The sequence below is a fragment of the Excalfactoria chinensis genome, chromosome 2 (genome assembly GCF_039878825.1).
Source record: "Excalfactoria chinensis isolate bCotChi1 chromosome 2, bCotChi1.hap2, whole genome shotgun sequence".
Classification (NCBI taxonomy): domain Eukaryota; kingdom Metazoa; phylum Chordata; class Aves; order Galliformes; family Phasianidae; genus Excalfactoria; species Excalfactoria chinensis.
Window position 1 is genome coordinate 77,566,957 of NC_092826.1, and position 19,272 is coordinate 77,586,228.

Here is a 19,272-nt window from a genome sequence, read left to right on the forward strand (position 1 = left end):
ATATTCCTATTTCACTTCCTCAGAATGGAAGAATAATTCTATGAAACTTAAGCAAACACTTTTTAAAAACAATTTTGGTTTGTGAAAACATTCCTAGCTAGAACAGTGTTTATCTGATGATGAGTAAGTAAAAGAACTGAAACAAGAATATAAACATTTAAGAGCGATGGGAAAGGGAGATATTGCACAGGTTTCAAAAAGAGACTTGCAATCAGACTGTGCTTGGCATTTTGGCCATTACAGAGCCATCCCAACAGTGTGCTTTACAAAGGTGCAGGCAATCTCCCACCAGCAACTTCCCATTTTGTTATATATTGCAAAGATGCAGTCATCACCTCTCTCTGCTAATCATCTGTCTCAGGTTGTATTGATGGAGTCTCTCTCAGCATCAACCAACAGCTTCACCCTGGACCTTTACAGAAAGCTGGATGAAACCTCCAAAGGACAAAACATTTTCTTTGCTCCTTGGAGTATTGCAACTGCTCTTGCTATGGTGTATCTGGGTGCAAAAGGTGACACGGCAACCCAGATGGCTAAGGTAAGCTCTGAAATCAGCAGTGTATCACCTTAAAGCTGGCTCCCACATGACATGCATTATTCACTTGCCTATGTGGAACAAAAAGGAGCAACATAAGAAAACAGTGATTTGCCATCACGTTGGGTGCAAGAAATAACACTGCATGCAGTCCTGCAGGACACTGTTCTTCCAATTTAATTCCAAGAGCTCCCTTCTCTACTACTATATATTTATCTTACAGTTGCCAGAGCAATGCAACAGGCCTGGCAGAGTGAAGTTACTACTGACATTAGAGGCTGTCTTCTCATTCTCCACAACCAGTTAGTAAACTCTCTGAACCCAAACTTGGGCTGCACAGCAGCAGCATCTTCGCTTGTGACATGTTTAGTCCATAAATAAGGTAACACAACCATGAAGCAGGGGAAGTTTAGATTGGATGTCAGTGGGGAGTACTTCACAGAGTGTTGAGGTGCTGGCACAAGCTGCTCAGAGAGGCTGTGGATGCTCCGTCCCTGGAGGTGTCCAAGGACAAGTTGGATGGGACCCTGGGCAGCCTGGTCTAGTATTAGATGTGAAGGCTGACAACCCTGCACATAACAGGGGGGTTGGAGCTTCATGATGCTTGGGGTCCCTTCCAACCCAAGCCTTTCTATGATTCTATGAATAACAGGGATATAGTAGAAATGAAAATATGATACCACTTATGACCACTTTTGCAAAAGTGCCCCAATAGCAACACTACAAACCACACTATGTTGTTTGTTCTGATTGATAATGGTCTGAAAATAAATTCCACATTGCTAAGCATGAATTGACCATTTCTCCAAACAAACTCATGTCTGAGCAATCGTTGATCTGTTATTAAGTATTAAATATGACTAAAATTGATATAATTATGATACAGTTACAGAATCCAAATCTAGAGTAAGGCCTTGTTCCATATAACTTTAGTAGTCTAACATTGGGTATGATTGCTGAATTATCCCTACGTAGAAAACTAACATCGTTACATAACATGAAAGCACTTTTATCCTCACAAAACAAACTGTGCTTAGGAAAATTTATCGCTGCCACAGGTTCTGCATTTTAATCAGACTGCAAGAGAAGAAAGTCCTCCTGAGATGACAGCACCTTCCCTGGGGAGACGAAAGAAAACAGACGTGGTAATTATTTTGACAAAGACTCACATAAACAAATCTCAGAGACTGGGATAGCTGAGCACGACTGCTTTAACCTTCTAATATTTGTCTGTCGATACCTACTGTCCTACTTCAGTAAGAACTATACTTAAAAAAATGGGAACAAGCAGGTAATATTACTGTAAAACTCACTGACTTGTAACTTCAAAGCAGAGTAGGGACACTAGAAGCATTTTGATTGACTTTCACACTTTGTTACTTGCTTTTAGCTGGTCGATGGCAATAGGAAGAACTAATATTCTCATTAGCTTCAGGTTTGGGTTTTTTTTTCTGGATTGTAAAACAACCATTGACTTCACATCTGACTTCAGTCCTGCCCTCTTAAAACTCTGTTCCTCCTTTGCCAGGCATGGACACATCAGGCAAACAAAATTCCCCTCTAAGGTAACACACGCTGAATCACCTTTGCTCATCAGCTCCCCAAAGACTTGACAGCAGGGTGAACTGCACGGAACCTTTTCTTTCTTTCAAATGAACTCCTTACGCCTCAAAGATCTGTAAACTCAAGGTCCATTTCTTTAGCACCGAAACTAAAAGAGAGCTCAAAGAAACCAAGTTAGAAAAACTGGAAATAAAAAGGTTCTCCCTCTAGATGGCCAGGGATTAATATTCAAGATAAATCAGTATATCCATGTTCATTTTAGCTATTCACTGCCTTTGTAAGTTGTAGCAAATTCGGCCTGGTGTAGTCATCTCTTTCTATTACCTCTTCACTATGTCCCCATTGCCTTGCAAAACCTATCTGCTATCCTGTCCTCTGACTACCAGATTCTTCTCCATGTGTTCTTTCTGGAAGCCTGTAGCTCAGCATGCATGAAAAAAGACCAGAGCAAGGAATGCCCGCTCACCAATCTTATGACAAGTCCCCATGCATCAGCAACAAAGAATCTCAGTGTCTCACATGTGGTGCATGGTTTTGCCACGGAGCAGGAAGACATACTGAAGTGGCTCATGGGGGGCAGGGGGCAAGCAGCTTATCCCCACGCTACCAAAGCAACAGCTGACAAACAAGCTCCTGCTCCCTAAAACCATCAACACAGACATACTGGACAGGTTCCTTCCAAATTCCAAACAGCAACAGGAAAAATTCACATTGACAGAAAAACCAAATCAACTCCATTCCCTGACATTAGTATCTACCCGAACAGAGTAGCTCCACAAAAGCTTCAATGTTGCCTTAAGGATTTTTTGTGATCATCAAAATTAGGCTTGACTGCAAATGAAATGAGATGACCCAACATCGTGGGTTCACCATCTGAGGACAGCTGATGTCCTCAAAGGTGTAAGCAGCTCCACAGAATCAAATCATAGCCCCACAGACATAAAACAATTTATCCAGTTACACACAGTGCTGCAAAAGCGCCAGATACCCAAAGATCTTTTTAAATGAAAATGACCTGGGGATTTTAAATAAATGTAGAAGATGTAATGCTTCATTCAAAAAACATATAAATATATATTTCCACACTAATTGGTGCTTCTTTCCAAGGGTCCTGAGTACAAAGAAACTGAAAACATCCACTCTGGCTTCAAAGAACTCCTGGCTGCCATCAACAAACCTAGAAACACTTACTTGTTGAAAAGTGCTAACCAGCTGTTTGAGGACAAAACCTACCCATTGCTGCCTGTGAGTAGAACATTTCTGCTTAAGAATATTTTGATATAAAGACTATTTGACAATCACAATTTCCCAAATGTTCTACCTTTTAAATCTACTACAGCCTTTAGAACTGCAAGAGTTCTACAGCTGAACTACAGGAAGCTCCTTTCTCTTTTGAGCCTACTACTTGTTAGATCACTGGTGGCTCATTTTTCCTCTCAAAGAAGCTTCTCCATATCAGTGGTCATCCTTCTCCCCCTTCTCAGTATCAAACTGCAGGCATGCCATACCTTTACAAAGTGACGTATTAATGTTCTCCGTTTTATTACATTGCCATTTCTTTCAACCTTTCACATTATGCTGGCTTTTTTGACTGTTGCTGGACAGTTTTTTGTTGTTGTTTTCATGCAACTGTCCATTAGAACTCCAATACCTCACTTCCAAAGAGCAATAATCATCCTTAACATTACTCTTCACTGGATCATTTTTAGATGTTTCAGTACACATACTGTGATCTATTTCCCCCTTCTCTTAGTTTCCAGCCTTTTAAAAACAAGATCTTTCTCTGTAGTCCCACAGATACTCAGCTACTTCAAAAGCCTTTGTGAGAAGTCTTCCAAACTACCTTTTGGTAATCCAAACTGGCTGTAGCAGTTTGACCTTCCTGACTCCTTCAAAATCCTCCAAAAGATTTGTGACGTAGGACTTCCTATTACAAAACGCTGTTCCAATAATCATGCTTATCTACTTGCCCAGTAGGCCTGCTTATTCATTTGCCCTGTACAGACTCATGTGTTTGTAGTTCTCTGTATCCATGAAATCTTTTTAAGAAATGACATTGCATTAATCACCTTCCAGTTTCTTGGAAGGCGCTGTTATATGAGGCTACTGTTCTTTCATCTTCGAGTTAAGTTTCAGCCTCCTGAGTAATTACTCAGTCATTAAATTAAATCAGTCCTACTGAATGCTTGTTGCTCATGTTCTACATAATTTTGTGTAACTATGGTTTAAGACTAATCAAGGAATTTCCTGATGGGAATCTCCACAAACTGTTTCATAGAAGACAGCACTGTAAAAGTCAGCTCTGGTTTATTCTACCATAACATTCCCTTTATATCTGACCCTCTATTGACCTCACAAGCAGCTTCCTCGACACTGAAGCAAACCTTAAAACAGTTTCAACTGTATGTGAGGCTGTTCTTCCCTCTTGTACTGAACTCTATATCATAAAACATAAAAATGTACTTCAAGTCATTCTGAGGAATCAAAAATAATTTATAAAAATAATGTACAGAATGTTTATTTCATGGGATCTCAAAATAACAAATTTGCATGTTGGGTTTAAAATACAAAAATCTGAAGCATCATTTCCCATGAAACACAACTACTGAATTTTGATTAGTCCTTGCTTATTATTTAACCATAATAATAGAATCACAGAATGGCCTGGGTTGAAAAGGACTATAATATTCAACTAGTTTCAACCCCCCTGCTATGTGCAGGATCGCCAGCCACCAGACCAGGTTGCCCAGAGCCACATCCAGCCTGGCCTTGAATGCCTCCAGGGATGGGGCATCCACAGCCTCCTTGGGCAACCTGTGCCAGTGCGTCACCACCCTCTGTGTGAAAAACCTCCTCCTAATATCCAACCTAAACCTCCCCTGTCTGAGTTTAAAACCATTCCCCCTTGTCCTGTTGCTATCCACCCTCGTAAACAGCTGTTCCCCTCCTGTTTATATACTCCCTTCAAATACTGGAAGACCACAGTGAGGTCTCTCCAGAGCCTTCTCTTCTCCAAGCTAAACAAGCCCAGTTCCCTCAACCTGTCCTCAGAGAAGAAGTGCTCCAGCCCCCTGATCATCTTAGTGGCCCTCATCATAGAACACATCAGAACTTAAGGGTTATCTAGTTTCAAATGAATAACATTTTCTTCAAGTCTGTATTAGCAGACTGCAAAATCTGTTGAAATGATCTTTTTCTACTATTTTTGTGCTTAAATTTAACTATACAAGCATAAACTTTCCAATTCTATCTTCCAGAATTTTTTAGAACTCATCACAAGGTACTATCAAACAAAGCCACAAGCTGTAAATTTCAGGACAGATGCAGGACAAGGCAGAGCACAGATCAATTCCTGGGTTGAAAACGAAACTGAGAGTAAGTATCGCTCTGATGGCTTTTTCTTCTCCCACTTCAAAATCACTTGCGCTTCCACTTGAATTGCTCTTGCAGCAAAGGATCAATAAAGGATGGAAACTTGGGGGAAATGATGAACAAATTACAGTTAAATGTCTTGAAGAAAGTCTAGCACCAAAACTAATTGCTGCCCCTTGCAGTCTCTTTTCCTTGATTCTTCATGTCTTAGGCCCCTTCTGAATTATTTCTGTTCACAAGGAAGCAGAGTAGATACTAAATGGCTCCACTTTGATCAGTGAAGGTTTCACTTCTGCAAGCTTCAACTGGTTGTAGTTAACTTCACTTCCATGCTTTACACACTCTCTAACATCTTTTACTACTAAAACTGAAATAAATATGTTTTAAAAAGTGATACTTCAAAAGCCATTTTATATACGTACACCATGAAAAATACACAGGGAAAAAAAATCTGAGTGCAAACGCTTTTGCTAGGTAGCTAAGCACAAAGAAAGCATGTCTGAAATTGGTGAGTCGTGCAGTCGCACCAAATTAACAGCCCTATTTGTTTGATTTTTAAGGGAAGATCCAGAATCTGCTACCTGCAGGATCTCTCGATTCTCACACTGTATTGGTCTTAGTAAATGCTATTTACTTCAAAGGAAACTGGGCAAAGAGATTTCTGGAAAAAGATACATCTGAGATGCCCTTCAGATTAAGCAAGGTAAATTCTTCCAAGATGTCTATTATGGCAGAGCAAGAGTCCCCTAAGCATTTCACCTGCATTCCATATGCCAATGCAGCACTACTCACAATAGTAGCAGATGGTATAAACTCTGAGAACAGCAACAGTGAAAGTAAATCAGCAGTCTCATTTATACAGATGTATGAGAATAGGATTTTCAGTTAAGTTAGTGGCTTCTTGACACCAAAACCATTGAAAACACCATGGATAGATAAACAGCTTAAGGATAAGAGGAAATTTCTCTAAGTACTGAGCTACCATTTTCAGAAGGAATTGAGTTATTTCTGAGAGCAGTACTTAAACACCTATGTCTCTTTTCATGCTTTTCAGACACAGGCTGTACAATCTGAGCTCAAGTAATCTAATCTAAATGTTCTTTCCTAATACCCTGGCCATTGCGTAGAACCTCATGTGGAATTCACAGGAGGGCTTGTCATTTTAGCCAGGTGTGTGCGGATGATGTGTTCAGCACGCACTGTGGGCACGACCGAGCCTACAGTATTACAGTGATTGCGCATGGCCAATTTACAGTAGCTGACAGCACGCATACTTTTGGCTTGTGTCAAAGGTGAGCCAAAAGAATTTTCAACCGAAACACTTACCTTGTTTGACATAGATTACGAGTGCAAACACCTTTTGTATGCCTGGTGATGTAAAGCAATTGTGTCGATACTGTGGTTGTCTTACCTGAAACCTACTACGCTACATGCGCAGCTTTAGGGCCTGTAATAGTACACGATGCACAGAAAGGGTTTCATTCACAGGATGGCTGATAGCAAAGCCTGCAAACAGATAAGCTTCTGCACTTGTGTAACAATGGAAAAGAGAGAGTGGATATATCAGTGAAGCTCTCTGAATGTAATACAGCATAAGAGTTCAGAAGATTATCGTGTAATACAGTTTCATTTGGTAATCCAAACCTCTACAGTTTGGGGAAGAGAAAAAGCTAGCAAAGGTCACAGCAAATATGGTTCATAGGTAAATTCAATCAGTACTGGCTGAAGCATACAGAAGAGTTGGGGACATCCAGAGAATGAAAGTCAACATGTTTTTTTCATCCCAATCAACACATTCACTCAAGAAATGTAAGGTTTTGGGGAAAACTTGAAACACACAAAGCAGTCACTTGTCTACCAAAGCTAACTCATTCAAAAAAGAGTGAGAAACACATTGCATGTAATTATGTGATCTCCTTCTCTGGAGATATTCAAGACCTGCCTGGATGCCTACCTGTGTGACCTGGTGTAGGGAACCTGCTTTGGCAGGGGGGTTGGACTCAATGATCTCTGGAGGTCCCTTCCAACACCTGTGATTCTGTGATGTTATCAGATGGTGTCCATATTTATTTAAATATTAAGATCACTGTGACTTTTAAACAGGAGAAACAGCACTGGAAAAGTATTCAAACGATGCTGAGTCTAATACTTGTTGACAATTTTTTGCCTTTAGTTCAACAAAGCAAGGAATCTTTACCATTCACGTGAAGGAAAAAAATACTACTTAACTTTTTCTTTCTCTTTTTTTTCTTAACGTCTGAATCACTTCACAGACCGCGACTAAACCAGTGCAGATGATGTTTCTGAGAGATACATTTTTGATGCTCCACGAACAAACGATGAAATTCAAAATTATTGAGCTGCCATATGTGGGAAATGAACTCAGCATGTTGGTACTCCTACCAGACGACATCAGTGATAACACTACTGGTCTGGAGCTGGTAAAACTGACATACTACATCACATGCACTGCAAAGCACTAACAAAAATAGACGAAAACAGTGAGGAAGAATGAACTTCAAATGACATTCTGACTTCCCTGCCTAGGTTTCAGGGCATCTGTTAAGGATGCAAACATAATAATCTACCTGAGGATACACCTAAAAAACTACTCTACTCTCTTAGCCTATTTGGTGCCCCCTTTTCTACTTGCAGAATAATTCAAGCAAGAACCAAATCTAAACCCCCGTGCTCTACAATTAATCTTCTGAGAGCGCTCAACTAATCAGTTTGATGCGATCTGAAATCCAGATTTCCACCTATCTATTATAACAAGGCTTCTCAAACCTAGTGCTGACTACCTTGACCCATGTGGTATCAGCAGCCACTCATGACTGGTCAGGTCCCATGCATTCCACTTACTTACCACTACTAAAAGACATGCCTTACATATTCACACATACCAAGCACTTACTAATATGGTTAAGTTGGACACTGCATAAAAGCAATACTTTTCAAATCCACCTCCAAAATAATGAATTATTCTGAATGTTCACTCTACACCCTACTGCATTTGAGTAAACAGATAGGAGTATAGGTCACTCAGCACTATGCAGGATCACATCCTAAGAATATGTAGCATGTTTCAACTGTACCCACAGCTGGTAGTTGGACCTTTTAAATCGAGAGTATCAGACACCAATGTGTGCACGCCTTCTCTTTTCCTATTGCATTATGACTAGACTATATTCTTATAAAATTCATTGCAGGTAGAAAGAAAACTGACCCATGAAAAATTAGCTGAATGGTCCAACTCAGCCAGTATGATGAAAGTAGAAGTGGAACTGTACCTGCCCAAGTTGAAGATGGAAGAAAATTACGATCTTACATCCACTTTGCGCAACATGGGGATGCTAAATGCTTTTGACCCTGTTCAGGCTGATTTCACAAGGATGTCAGTGAAGAAGGGCCTCTTCATATCAAAAGTTATTCACAAAGCTTTCGCAGAGGTCAGTGAAGAAGGTACTGAGGCAGCAGCTGCTACAGGCGTCCTGGTGATGAGGTCAAGAACACCTAGAGTAACTTTCAAAGCCGACCACCCTTTTCTCTTCTTCATCAGACACAACAAATCCCAAACCATCCTCTTCTTTGGCAGATTCTGCTCACCTTAGTCAGAGTTACTCCCTGCTCTGCAGAGCAGGAGATGCTGGCTTGCCAGATCAGGGGCAGAGCTCGATACTCCTGCTGCAGCTGAGGGGACTGAGACCTGCACTCTTTCAGACTACACATTCCACAGCCTGGCCCAAAACTCCTACTACCCCAGACAGCCATAGCAGTGCCCGTGCGTGTGTTCCATCCCTTCTCCTTGCAGCAGTGCATACAGACTGAGGCACTATCTTTACTCTCACAAGAGCAACTGATTCAGATGCATCTTCACACTTCCACTTTGCCATAATTAGCCCCTGCTCCTCTTTAGCTTTTCACTGCTTCTTTGCATTACAGTTCACCTCCATTACACTGATTGCCCCGAAGAAATAACAAGCACACACTCCTATGCGGGCTGTTTCTTTGCACAGAGTTACAGGTGTGACAGAAGAGGCTGACCCATACCGCTGACTACACAAAACAGCACCTCCTTCAAAAATAGCCGCACTAATAATAAACAACCCTTCGCAGCTTGATGGTGCTTTCTGTCGGCTCTACCAGGAGGGGGAGGCAGAAGGAGAAATCAGACGGCGAGGCGAAACGAGGCCCGCGGAGGCAAGCTGGGCCTGGGGCCAAGATGGCCGCAGGGAGGACCCAGAACTGCTGTTCACAGCTGAGCTCCAACCCGCTCCGCCACGATGGGCGGCCCGCAGCTAGACAGAAACTTCCGGGAGGAAGGCGGGGCAGAGGCTGGTACAAGGTTGGTGCTGGGTTAGGTGAGTGCGGAGCGTGTGCGCTGTTTTCTGCGGGAAGCACGCATTGGTTTTTTTAAGGGGAGCCGGCAGCGTTTCCCTCGCGGCGGCGCTCCGAGCGCTTTCGGCGGGTGCGGCTGCCGGGCGTTGACCGGGTACTGGTGGCGGGAGGGGCCCCGCAGCGCTCCGCACCGCTGGAATACAGCCCTTTCATCCTGCCCTGTCTGTACGGGTTTTGTAGCAAACACTGCGGAAATCCATGGAGAGGTGCGAGCTTCAGCCTGTTCCTCAGCCGCAGGGAGAGCCTGGGCAAGTTCCGCTACGCCCCAACCTTATTGGCTCTGTAAAGTGCACGGGATTAAACCGCTCCTGCTTCAGGCAGGGTGGGAGGATTGTTTCAGCTGAGGGAAACACAGCTGCAGCTGTTGAACGTAGCGAAGCTCCTACCAAGAATTTGTCTTAAAGGAAACGTGCCTGCGGAAGCTTGCTGCTGCCTCTTGTTTGAGATGATGAATCATTAATACGAAGCAGGCGTTGGCTCTGTATTTTGTAGCAACGTACCAACAGCAGGCACTGCCTTAGGGGGAAGAAACAAACCGCCTTTACTACTAGTTGATACCCTGCCGTGTCTGCTGGCGCTTATCTGTGATTTACTCCGCGTTCTGGCACTCGTTGCTTCTTTCTGTAGGTATGTAATATAACTTCAGGTTAGTTGGCTACCTGCTTGGCTGACGTACGTGAAGGCTGACAAGCGCTGAGCTACGTACATGCCACGAAGTTCCCAATAAACAGTTTATTGCGTCTGTTTGCATGATGTGGATAATAAAAAGCGAACTGCAGTGGACTTTGATTTTGTGCCACAGCAGGAAACTGCCACTAATCTGCTCTGCTGACCAGATAAATTTCATTTGAATCTCGTAGATCCCGTCATTCAGTTGGCTTCTGGCAGACCGGCTGCTAGGTCTAGACCACGAGCGAAGTAAGCTTGAAGGGAATACTGAAGATACACAGACTTTGGGAAGGTGAGTTCCTAATTCTGCCGTTCTGATACCTTTCTGCTTTGGGTCGTAGGGAGGTTGTAGGGTTGGCCTCTTCTCTCGGGTAACAGCAATAGGATGAGAGGAGATGTGCCAAAGGAGGTTCAGATGGGATATTATGAATGATTTCTTTTCAGAGTAGCGAGGCAGTGGCACAGGCTGCCTAGGAGAGTGGTGGAGTCACATCTCTGGAGGCACTCAGGGTACGTGTAGATGTGGCACTGAGGGACGTGGGTTAGTGGACATGGTGGGGACGGGCTGACAGTTGGACTAGATGATCCTAGTGGTCTTTTTCTTACCCTAATAATAATCTCTTTCTGTGCCACTGGGAATTGCTGTTGCTACACGTATATGATTAAAACATAAAAAAAGGTAATTCCCTCAAGCACACTGTATAGACTTTAAAATGTTTATACCACCAAACCAGTTTTTCATTATTTTCTACCCAAATCAAGATATTTGCTGTATGGTTTATACTGGGAAATGTAAAAGACAGAAATAGTTTGTTAGTTTTGTGATCAAAGAAATTTAAGCCAATTTTGTTTTATTTATTTATTTATTTTTCCCTCCTAGGCTTTGAACCATGGATAGCCTCAGTACAGCAAATTCCACTTTTGCTCTGGACCTCCTAAGAGAGCTGCGTGAGAAAAACAGCACAAAGAATCTATTCTTTTCTCCTTTTAGTATTTCTTCTGCTTTGTCTATGATTTTGCTGGGTTCAAAAGGGAACACTGAAGCTCAAATAGCAAAGGTATGTATCCAAACGTAATGGATTGGATTTGATGCATGTAGCATCTACTTAATGATATATGAACTACAGATCTGAGATCTGCATTACAGTCTATGACCTCTAATTGCTGAGTTGTTACAGTCATTCTGGCCTCAGAAGTCTTCCTTAGGTATGTACATAAGCAGAACTTGTTTCTATTGAGTTTATATATAGGAGGGCTTCCTGTAGCGTGGAATATATACAGTCCCAGATTTTAAGAAACAAAGGAAAATACGATCAGTTGCTCGTTCGGTATCTTAGCTTTTGTTGTCACAGCCTGTAATCTGAATCCTGAACCATCCCGAAGAAAGAAGTGAAACTGGGCTAAGAACATAGCTCTTAAGTTCCCCAGTAAAGCTTCAAAACAAGGCAAAGCTGCATGGCCAATGAAAAGTAAAATACATAATGTCGACTTGCAATTAAATCACCAGGAGAGCAGTTAGGGAGTGCTGTGGTGGGCCTGTTGCATAACAGTAGGGTCAAAGCTATCATTAACTGCAGTGCTGCCTGCCTGTCTTTCTGGCATTGTAATTTGGAGTAGATCATCCATACTTTTTCATTTGTAGCTATGGTAGTAGTGATGAGGAAGAATGAGGATGAAGCTGAGATGTTGTTCTAATGGGAATTTAAATCTTTGCCTGTGTTAACAGCAGCTCCAGCAGCCTATTTTCTGTTATCACTTGAAGGATCAGGTTTGCATTTAAGGTGTTAAATAAGATCCTTTGGTGCTATTATAATCAATGTGAAAACTTATGGGAAGTTTTGTTTTGGTTTTTAAGTTTAGGCTCCTTTGTTTTTGGATTGTAACAGTTTTGCTAGGTTTTATGGGGTGGAGATTATAAATCCTCAATTCTCTAATAAGTATCATGTGCAGCTTTAAGAAAAGGGCAAAATGTGGCTGCACTCAGGCTTCTTTGGGGGCTGGATGGAGGTAAACCAGGTAACCTCCATAGCTTCCTTCCAACCTCAACCATTCTGTGATCCTATAATGCTTGGATAGAATGAAGATAAATACCGCTCACTTTTCAGCAACATAACTTCTTACTTACTCAACATCTGTCTGGGTACGTTGTATGTGATTTGTGTAATGAAAAATCTGCTTGCTTCAAATCTCAGCTTTTAAGCCCAAAACTCATTTAAAAACAAAACAGATGTGCTGAAGCAAGTGCCTCAGAGTTGATGTGGACTCCACAGAAGGTATTTGTCTCTCTGCAGGTGCTTTCTTTGAACAAAGCTGAGGATGCTCACAATGGGTATCAATCGCTTCTCTCTGAAATTAACAACCCTGACACCAAGTATATCCTCAGAACTGCTAACCGACTTTATGGAGAAAAGACATTTGAGTTTCTCTCAGTAAGTAAACGTTCAATTTGGGTGTTGTGAAGTGTAATGGTACTTGCTAGCTATTCCCCTTGTGAAGGGGCTTTTTGATAAAGGCTTTGGGTTTTACTACCCAAAATTTCCTAGGCTGAGACCTACCAGCCTGACAGCCTATGCAAAAGGCAGGATATGAACTGAAGGAAGGAGCTACTTTTAGATTATATGAATGCACAACCGGTGCAAAACCATGAAATTCATCAGACTCTAAATCTTCGGGGCTTCATGATCCATTTTTGGTGGGTTCTATGGGCAAATGATTGACAAATCTCCTTGCCTTTGATAACCTGTAACTGTGATGAACAGCAACTGTTAGTGCTGTCCAGTATTTCTTTTCTGTTGATAAAGTAATTCAGAAAACATGCTGGGAGGAGTACGCTACTCTTTCTAGTTTCCATATAAGTATATATACACAAGAGGGTCATAGGTACTGTTATTCATGTTACCTTAGATGCTTCCCTGGATATAGAGGTATGGATCTAATTCTTTTTATTTCTTTGAGAGTGATACAGAGTTGTATGTCTAAGAAGTCCTGCAGGAAAACAAATGCTGTTACGTTGTCACTATGGTGCTCTCTTGTTATTCTTGCTAAGTTATAGTCTGTTTTTAATGAAAAATGCTGGTTTCATTCCTCTGTTAGATTAAAATTACGTGGATTATACTCTGAAGGTTTCATCTGTGAAAAGTGTCACTATATTAAATCAGAGAGAATATGTATATATATATATATTCTATACATATATATTCTCTCTGATATCTATATATAGAGATATATTTCTTCTCACTATAATAAAACTGGCTGTTTCCCCTTCAATCTAAAATACTATTCTGTTAGCCTGTGAGGTTTAGCAATGAAGTTTATAGAGGGACAGGCTTAAAACATTGTATGTTCTCTCACTCAAGCAAAAAGAACAAACAGAAGAAACAAAAAGAAACAACCCAGACAGTAATTTTTCAGTCGAATACTGTAGAATGTTCTGGTATATTAAAGGAGACATTTGACTTAATAACATAAAGAGGAAGATAATTGCTAGCTCAAATAGGTGATAAAACAACTGATAAGAACATGTCAGACAAAACCTGAATGACTGTATATTAAGCTGGGGGAAGAGAGGAGATGGATTTTTTTTCTCAGTGTACTTATAAAACACCTGCAGCTGAATGTTAGTAAAGTATGTATCTAAGAAGCTGTTTTAAATGTTCATGGCAGTCATTTATAGAATCGAGTCAGAAATTCTACCATGCTGGGCTAGAACAGACCGACTTCAAAAATGCTCCAGAGGATTCCAGAAAGCAAATAAATGGCTGGGTGGAAGAAAAGACTGAAGGTGAGTGTTCTGCAGAACTCCCTGCTGTATTCAGTGTCAGTCAGGGCTTGCATGAACAGCTCTGTCAAGGTGTAATACTGTCGTTTTTAAATCAAACAGAAACCTCAGCCATTGAGCTCTGTCTCTGGTTGGGACATAATTCCCTTATCAGTTCTATTGTTAATATGTGTTAGATACTCTGTATTGTAATAGTTGCTTATGTAACACTGTTTGGTTTGTGTTTTCTAAAGGTAAAATTCAGAAACTGTTGGCAGAGGGAATTATTGACTCAATGACCAGGCTTGTGTTGGTGAATGCCATCTATTTCAAAGGCAACTGGGAAGCGAAGTTTGACAAAGAGTGCACAAAAGAAATGCCATTTAAAATTAACAAGGTATGATATGTTAATATGCCGACAATACAAACGTCTTTGTAATAGAGAAGAAAAAGATTGTTCAAGCAGATTTACCTAAGGTAGACTGCATGGAGCTCCCTATGCCTCATTCCTTTAGTATGCGCACTGCCTGCTTAGTTTCTGTTAAGTTTCACGTAATTACTAAAAACGTTAATATCATATATCTGTTTTATACTCTCTCCTTTTTTCCTTTACATCCTTTCATTTGTGTTTGAGAAAGGAGGCGTGAGACATGAACTTAGAACTGTAGAACATGCCTGTATGAAGCTGTTAGGCTATTTGAGAGTCATGACCAGTCTCTCATAAGTTGGTGAACTCGATTATTTCAGTGTAAAATTTGCATGGGCAAAAAATGCTCACAGGTTCTTGGCAGAAAAGAACTTGCACATGTGCAGCAATGTCTGAACGTAGCAATCGCCTTCAGTCAGAATGCTTTTCTTTTTGCTGTGTTTCTACCACTAAATCGATAGAAATGAAACAAGGGGAAGAAAAATACCTTTCTCCTTTGAAGACCTCCATGCTTGACTTTCTTTTGCTTCTAAAAGTGCAGCAGGACAACTGAGGAGGACCTGTTTACTGTCATTAATAGGCTACGGCTGCCCCTTAGAGGTCACTTTCAAACTCTGGATATCCACCCAGGTGTCATGAGAGTGAACTGCTAATGGGAATTGCTTAAGAACTCACCTGCTTAAAATAACCACTATGCAAAACTGAAGCTCTTATGCCTAATTTCAAACTTCAGCGTTGAAATATATCCAAGAATGCTTGAAACTGCTAATACTACTTGTCAGGCAGGGAATAATAATATTGTTCTCAGCATGCTGTATGCTATAGCACTTCAGAAACCACTGGACTGACTTGGTTCCTGTTAGTAAGGGGGGGTTGTTATCAGTTTCCCACAGAGATGTCACACAAAGCCCAAGCTTACATTCTTAGCTGGTGCTTTTTCCTTTCCCTCCTCAGGAGGCAAATTCACTGCTGTTTCTCTGGGTATGAGGCTCAGCCTAGTTCTGAGATTACTTGTTCCTTTGGAGACACACATTTAGTTTTGAAGGCTGCAGTTTTTGGGATGCTTTTTGGGACCTTACAGCTTTTCCCAATAGCTATGAGACTGGGGGAATGTTGCCTTGGCTCGTCAAGTAACACATTTCTAGATGTGCAAACAACCACAAACCTCTTTCCTTAGAAAATTAAGCAGCTTAAATTTCTTTTTTTCATCCTATAAATGACAAGTCACTGATGAGCTACAGAGTCAGTGATTAGGCTCAAATAAGCAATTAGAAATCCAAAGTGCAAACCTTAAGCTTCAAGCTAGTTATTTTACAGTCTGTCCAGGTGTAGTTACTTGAACATAGCAATAGTCTTCTGAGCATTCTGTGACATCTGTTTTATCTGTGACTTTTGCACTTTGTTGTGACTCACTGGATGACTCTGGCATGCTGTGTGGCCTTTTCGTTGCTTATCCATCATTTTCATGTGTCACTGATTGCTGTTGCAAAATCATTTCTGATAGATTGTGTTTCTGATAGATTCATGGCAGTCATTTATAGAATTGAGTCAGAAATTCATTGTCTCAATGGTCTTTCCTTTAAAAACAAAGAACGGTGAAGGTAAGGGGAAGAAGAGACGATTCCACTGAAAAGGAGGAAAATAATGTAGATGAAAGCAACTGATGCTCCATGCAAAAATGGAGAGATGGGGGAGAAACTGACAGTAAGAAGCTGAAAGATTTATCCCTCTGTGTGCCTTTTAACAATTCAAAGTGATGGCAGCACTTTCATTGCATTTTTAGTGGTGCAGTAAAATATGTTCATTGTTTTAGGTCAGAGTAGTTAGAGCCGCATGGAGTGAAATGAAAACATCAAAGTTGAGGTGATTTCGTATTCATTTAAAGCAAGGAACACATGCTTATTACCAACTCTGTTCAGATCTTGTCACTACTTTTAACGTGAGCAAATATGTATTCTTGCTTCTTTACCCTAAATCAAATCTCAGAGATATTTCCACATTAGCAATTAACAATTAAATCTCAGGGATCTTCTTATCTCTTGCTTTACAAGAGAGTGACTGTGCTATACTATGTTATGCGGTGTACTGAGTTCTCTATGCAGTGAAATAGTAAAAAGCCCTAAGTAACTGGATGCCTGCTTCCTGTATTACAACTGTCATGCCAGCCCAGTAGTAACTCTTGGTGTCTGTCTGCTTCTAGAATGAGACCAAACCTGTGCAGATGATGTTCAGGAAAGGTAAATATAACATGAGCTATATTGGAGACTTGGAGACCAAAGTCTTTGAGATCCCTTATGTTGGTAATGAGCTCAGTATGATCATTCTACTCCCCGATGCAATCCAGGATGAATCTACTGGCTTGGAAAAGGTAAGCTGTTGAGCTCAGTGCAAAGGCATTTTGTATCCTGCCTTGGAAGAGAGTTTAGTACTACACATGGGTTTACAGTTCAGTTTCAGAGCTATTGTATCACTGATGCTCAAGACTGGCTGAAATGCTCCTTGTTTCTTTGCTCCTAAAATGGCATGCCTTTGATCACTACTGGCCGAGCTGTGTGCTGCCCCAGTACTAGAAGGCTCTGAAAGAGGCCTCTTACTCCTCAGAAGCAGGGGTTAGATGTATTTATGGTGAAGCCATAGTATGATGAGCACCAAATGAGAGGGAATTTGGGGCAGCTCTTATGAAGTCCTTCTCCGAAGGTTCTACAGTTTGTCCCATAGGTCTTCTTATTGAAGACCTGGTAGACTGTCAACTGCCCCTCTTATTTGGAAACATGCTAACAGAATAGTCCAGGTTCCCTTCTGTTGTGATGATAAGATACAGATCATGCTCTGGCCAATGAATTAATAAGTTTTGGTTTTGTTTTTCCTAATGCTGACTTTAAAGGGTGTTGTAAGCAGGCTTTGTCACCAGCCTTGTCAGCTGAAAGATCCAAAAAAGCTGAAGAGCTGGGTTCAGTTTGTTTGAGATGTTGTCATCAGTTCTTCTGTGCATTTACTTCCCATGTGCAAAATAAGGTTTTTACAATCTGATAATGTCTTATAAACTGAACTTTACTGTATCTACCACAAAAAAGGAACACAAAAACACCATACAGAATTGACCTCGGCTGAAGCTGTAGTCTCTAGTAAGAAATAATACTTGTGCTTTTGGCTTCAGACCTTGTAAGCTCCTGAAAAAGATGCGTATTATGTGTTATGTAAACACATACACAGGCAAAAGTAGAGACTGGTGTGAAACTGATTATTAATTACCTAAGATTGAGTTATGTTTCTTTTTTTTTTCTTAAGCTGGAAAGAGAACTTACACATGAGAAGCTGATGGAGTGGATTAATCCTGAAATGATGGACAGTACAGAGATGAGGTTGTCTTTACCCAGGTTTAAACTAGAAGAAAGTTATGATCTGAAACCCATCCTGAGCAACATGGGAATGCGTGATGCATTTGACTTACGGATGGCGAACTTCTCGGGAATCTCCTCTGGTAAAGAGCTTGTGCTCTCTGAAGTGGTTCACAAGTCCTTTGTGGAGGTCAACGAAGAAGGCACTGAAGCAGCAGCTGCCACAGCAGGAGTGATGATGCTCCGCTGTGCTATGATCGTTCCCGACATCGTTGCCGATCATCCCTTCCTCTTCTTCATCCGGCACAACAAAACTTCCAGTATTTTGTTCTGTGGCAGATTTTGCTCTCCATAAAAAGAGATAGAAGAGCTGCCATTAACACAGCCATGTGATTTCTTTTAGGATAAAACTGCTCTTTTGCACTAACCGCTTCTTTCCAGTGTGCCTGAATCCCCTTATCTGGTTGTCATTTTGGGTTTGTGTAGAGTAACGAAGCCGCTTACACATACACAACAGCTATTACCTAAAACAGCTGCCTTACACTTTGCACCTAAGCAGAGCTGTTTTCTTGCTGGCACAAGAAATATGGACATCCCATTTGCTCAGTGAACTTCCACCTGTCTTGCACTCTGCTTTTTTGGGTCTACCACATAGCAAGGTGACATAGAAAAAGAAGTCAATTTTGTTTCTGACTATAGTGGAAGATACCTCATGCTCTGCTCCCCGTTTTTCTTCCTATCCTCACTAATTTTTAACTTTTTTCTTCTTTAATATTTTGATAATGGAGAGAAATGAAGCTTTGGCAACCCGTTTGTAAGAGTTACTAAGCATCTGCACTAGACAGAGGTTTTACTCTAACTGGATAGCACTTATGCAAGAATGAGAATAAAAGTTTGTCTGTAACAAAGGATCTTAAGAGGATTCTTACCTTAACACCACATGTGTCACCTGGGAATATTGGATATTGCCTCGTTCATTAGTCTTTTAAAAAAGAATGTTTAAAAAGAAGAAAGCATAGATGCCTATGCAATATTTAAGTGACCAAGCTTTATTTTTATTTTCCAATCTTTATATGTTTTTTTTCCTATCCTGGGTTTGTTAAGCATCTTTATTAAACTGAATGCCAAGGGTTTCTTAACACAGTGATTTGTTTTGCTGTTTGAAAGAATAAACAAACTTGTTGTGAGTCTGTTCTTTCTTTGTCCATAAATC

The 19,272-nt window shown here is 41.0% G+C and overlaps 1 protein-coding gene and 1 long non-coding RNA gene across 3 annotated transcripts in view; one reads left to right on the forward strand and one right to left on the reverse strand.

The window, feature by feature from the left end:
• The window catches only part of LOC140247734 (uncharacterized), a 40,428-nt gene extending 31,548 nt beyond the window's left edge, over window positions 1–8,880 (reverse strand). Inside the window, exon 1 of the long non-coding RNA XR_011902758.1 lies at window positions 8,761–8,880. This is a non-coding gene — a long non-coding RNA (uncharacterized lncRNA). The remainder of the gene's footprint in view (window positions 1–8,760) is intronic.
• Window positions 8,881–9,078: 198 nt separating this feature from the next.
• LOC140247727 (serpin B6-like) lies at window positions 9,079–19,249 on the forward strand. Of its 2 annotated transcripts, none has more exons than XM_072327605.1 (8): window positions 9,079–10,495; window positions 10,729–10,829; window positions 11,418–11,595; window positions 12,829–12,966; window positions 14,201–14,318; window positions 14,549–14,691; window positions 16,922–17,089; window positions 18,010–19,249. In XM_072327605.1, the coding sequence occupies exons 3-8, from the start codon at window positions 11,428–11,430 to the stop codon at window positions 18,412–18,414; spliced, it is 1,140 nt and encodes a 379-aa protein (XP_072183706.1). In that variant the 5' UTR covers window positions 9,079–10,495; window positions 10,729–10,829; window positions 11,418–11,427; the 3' UTR covers window positions 18,415–19,249. The 2 variants fall into 2 exon arrangements, with proteins under 2 accessions (XP_072183706.1, XP_072183705.1); XM_072327604.1 differs by having other exon boundaries at window positions 9,079–9,831.
• The last annotated feature ends 23 nt before the right edge of the window (window positions 19,250–19,272 follow it).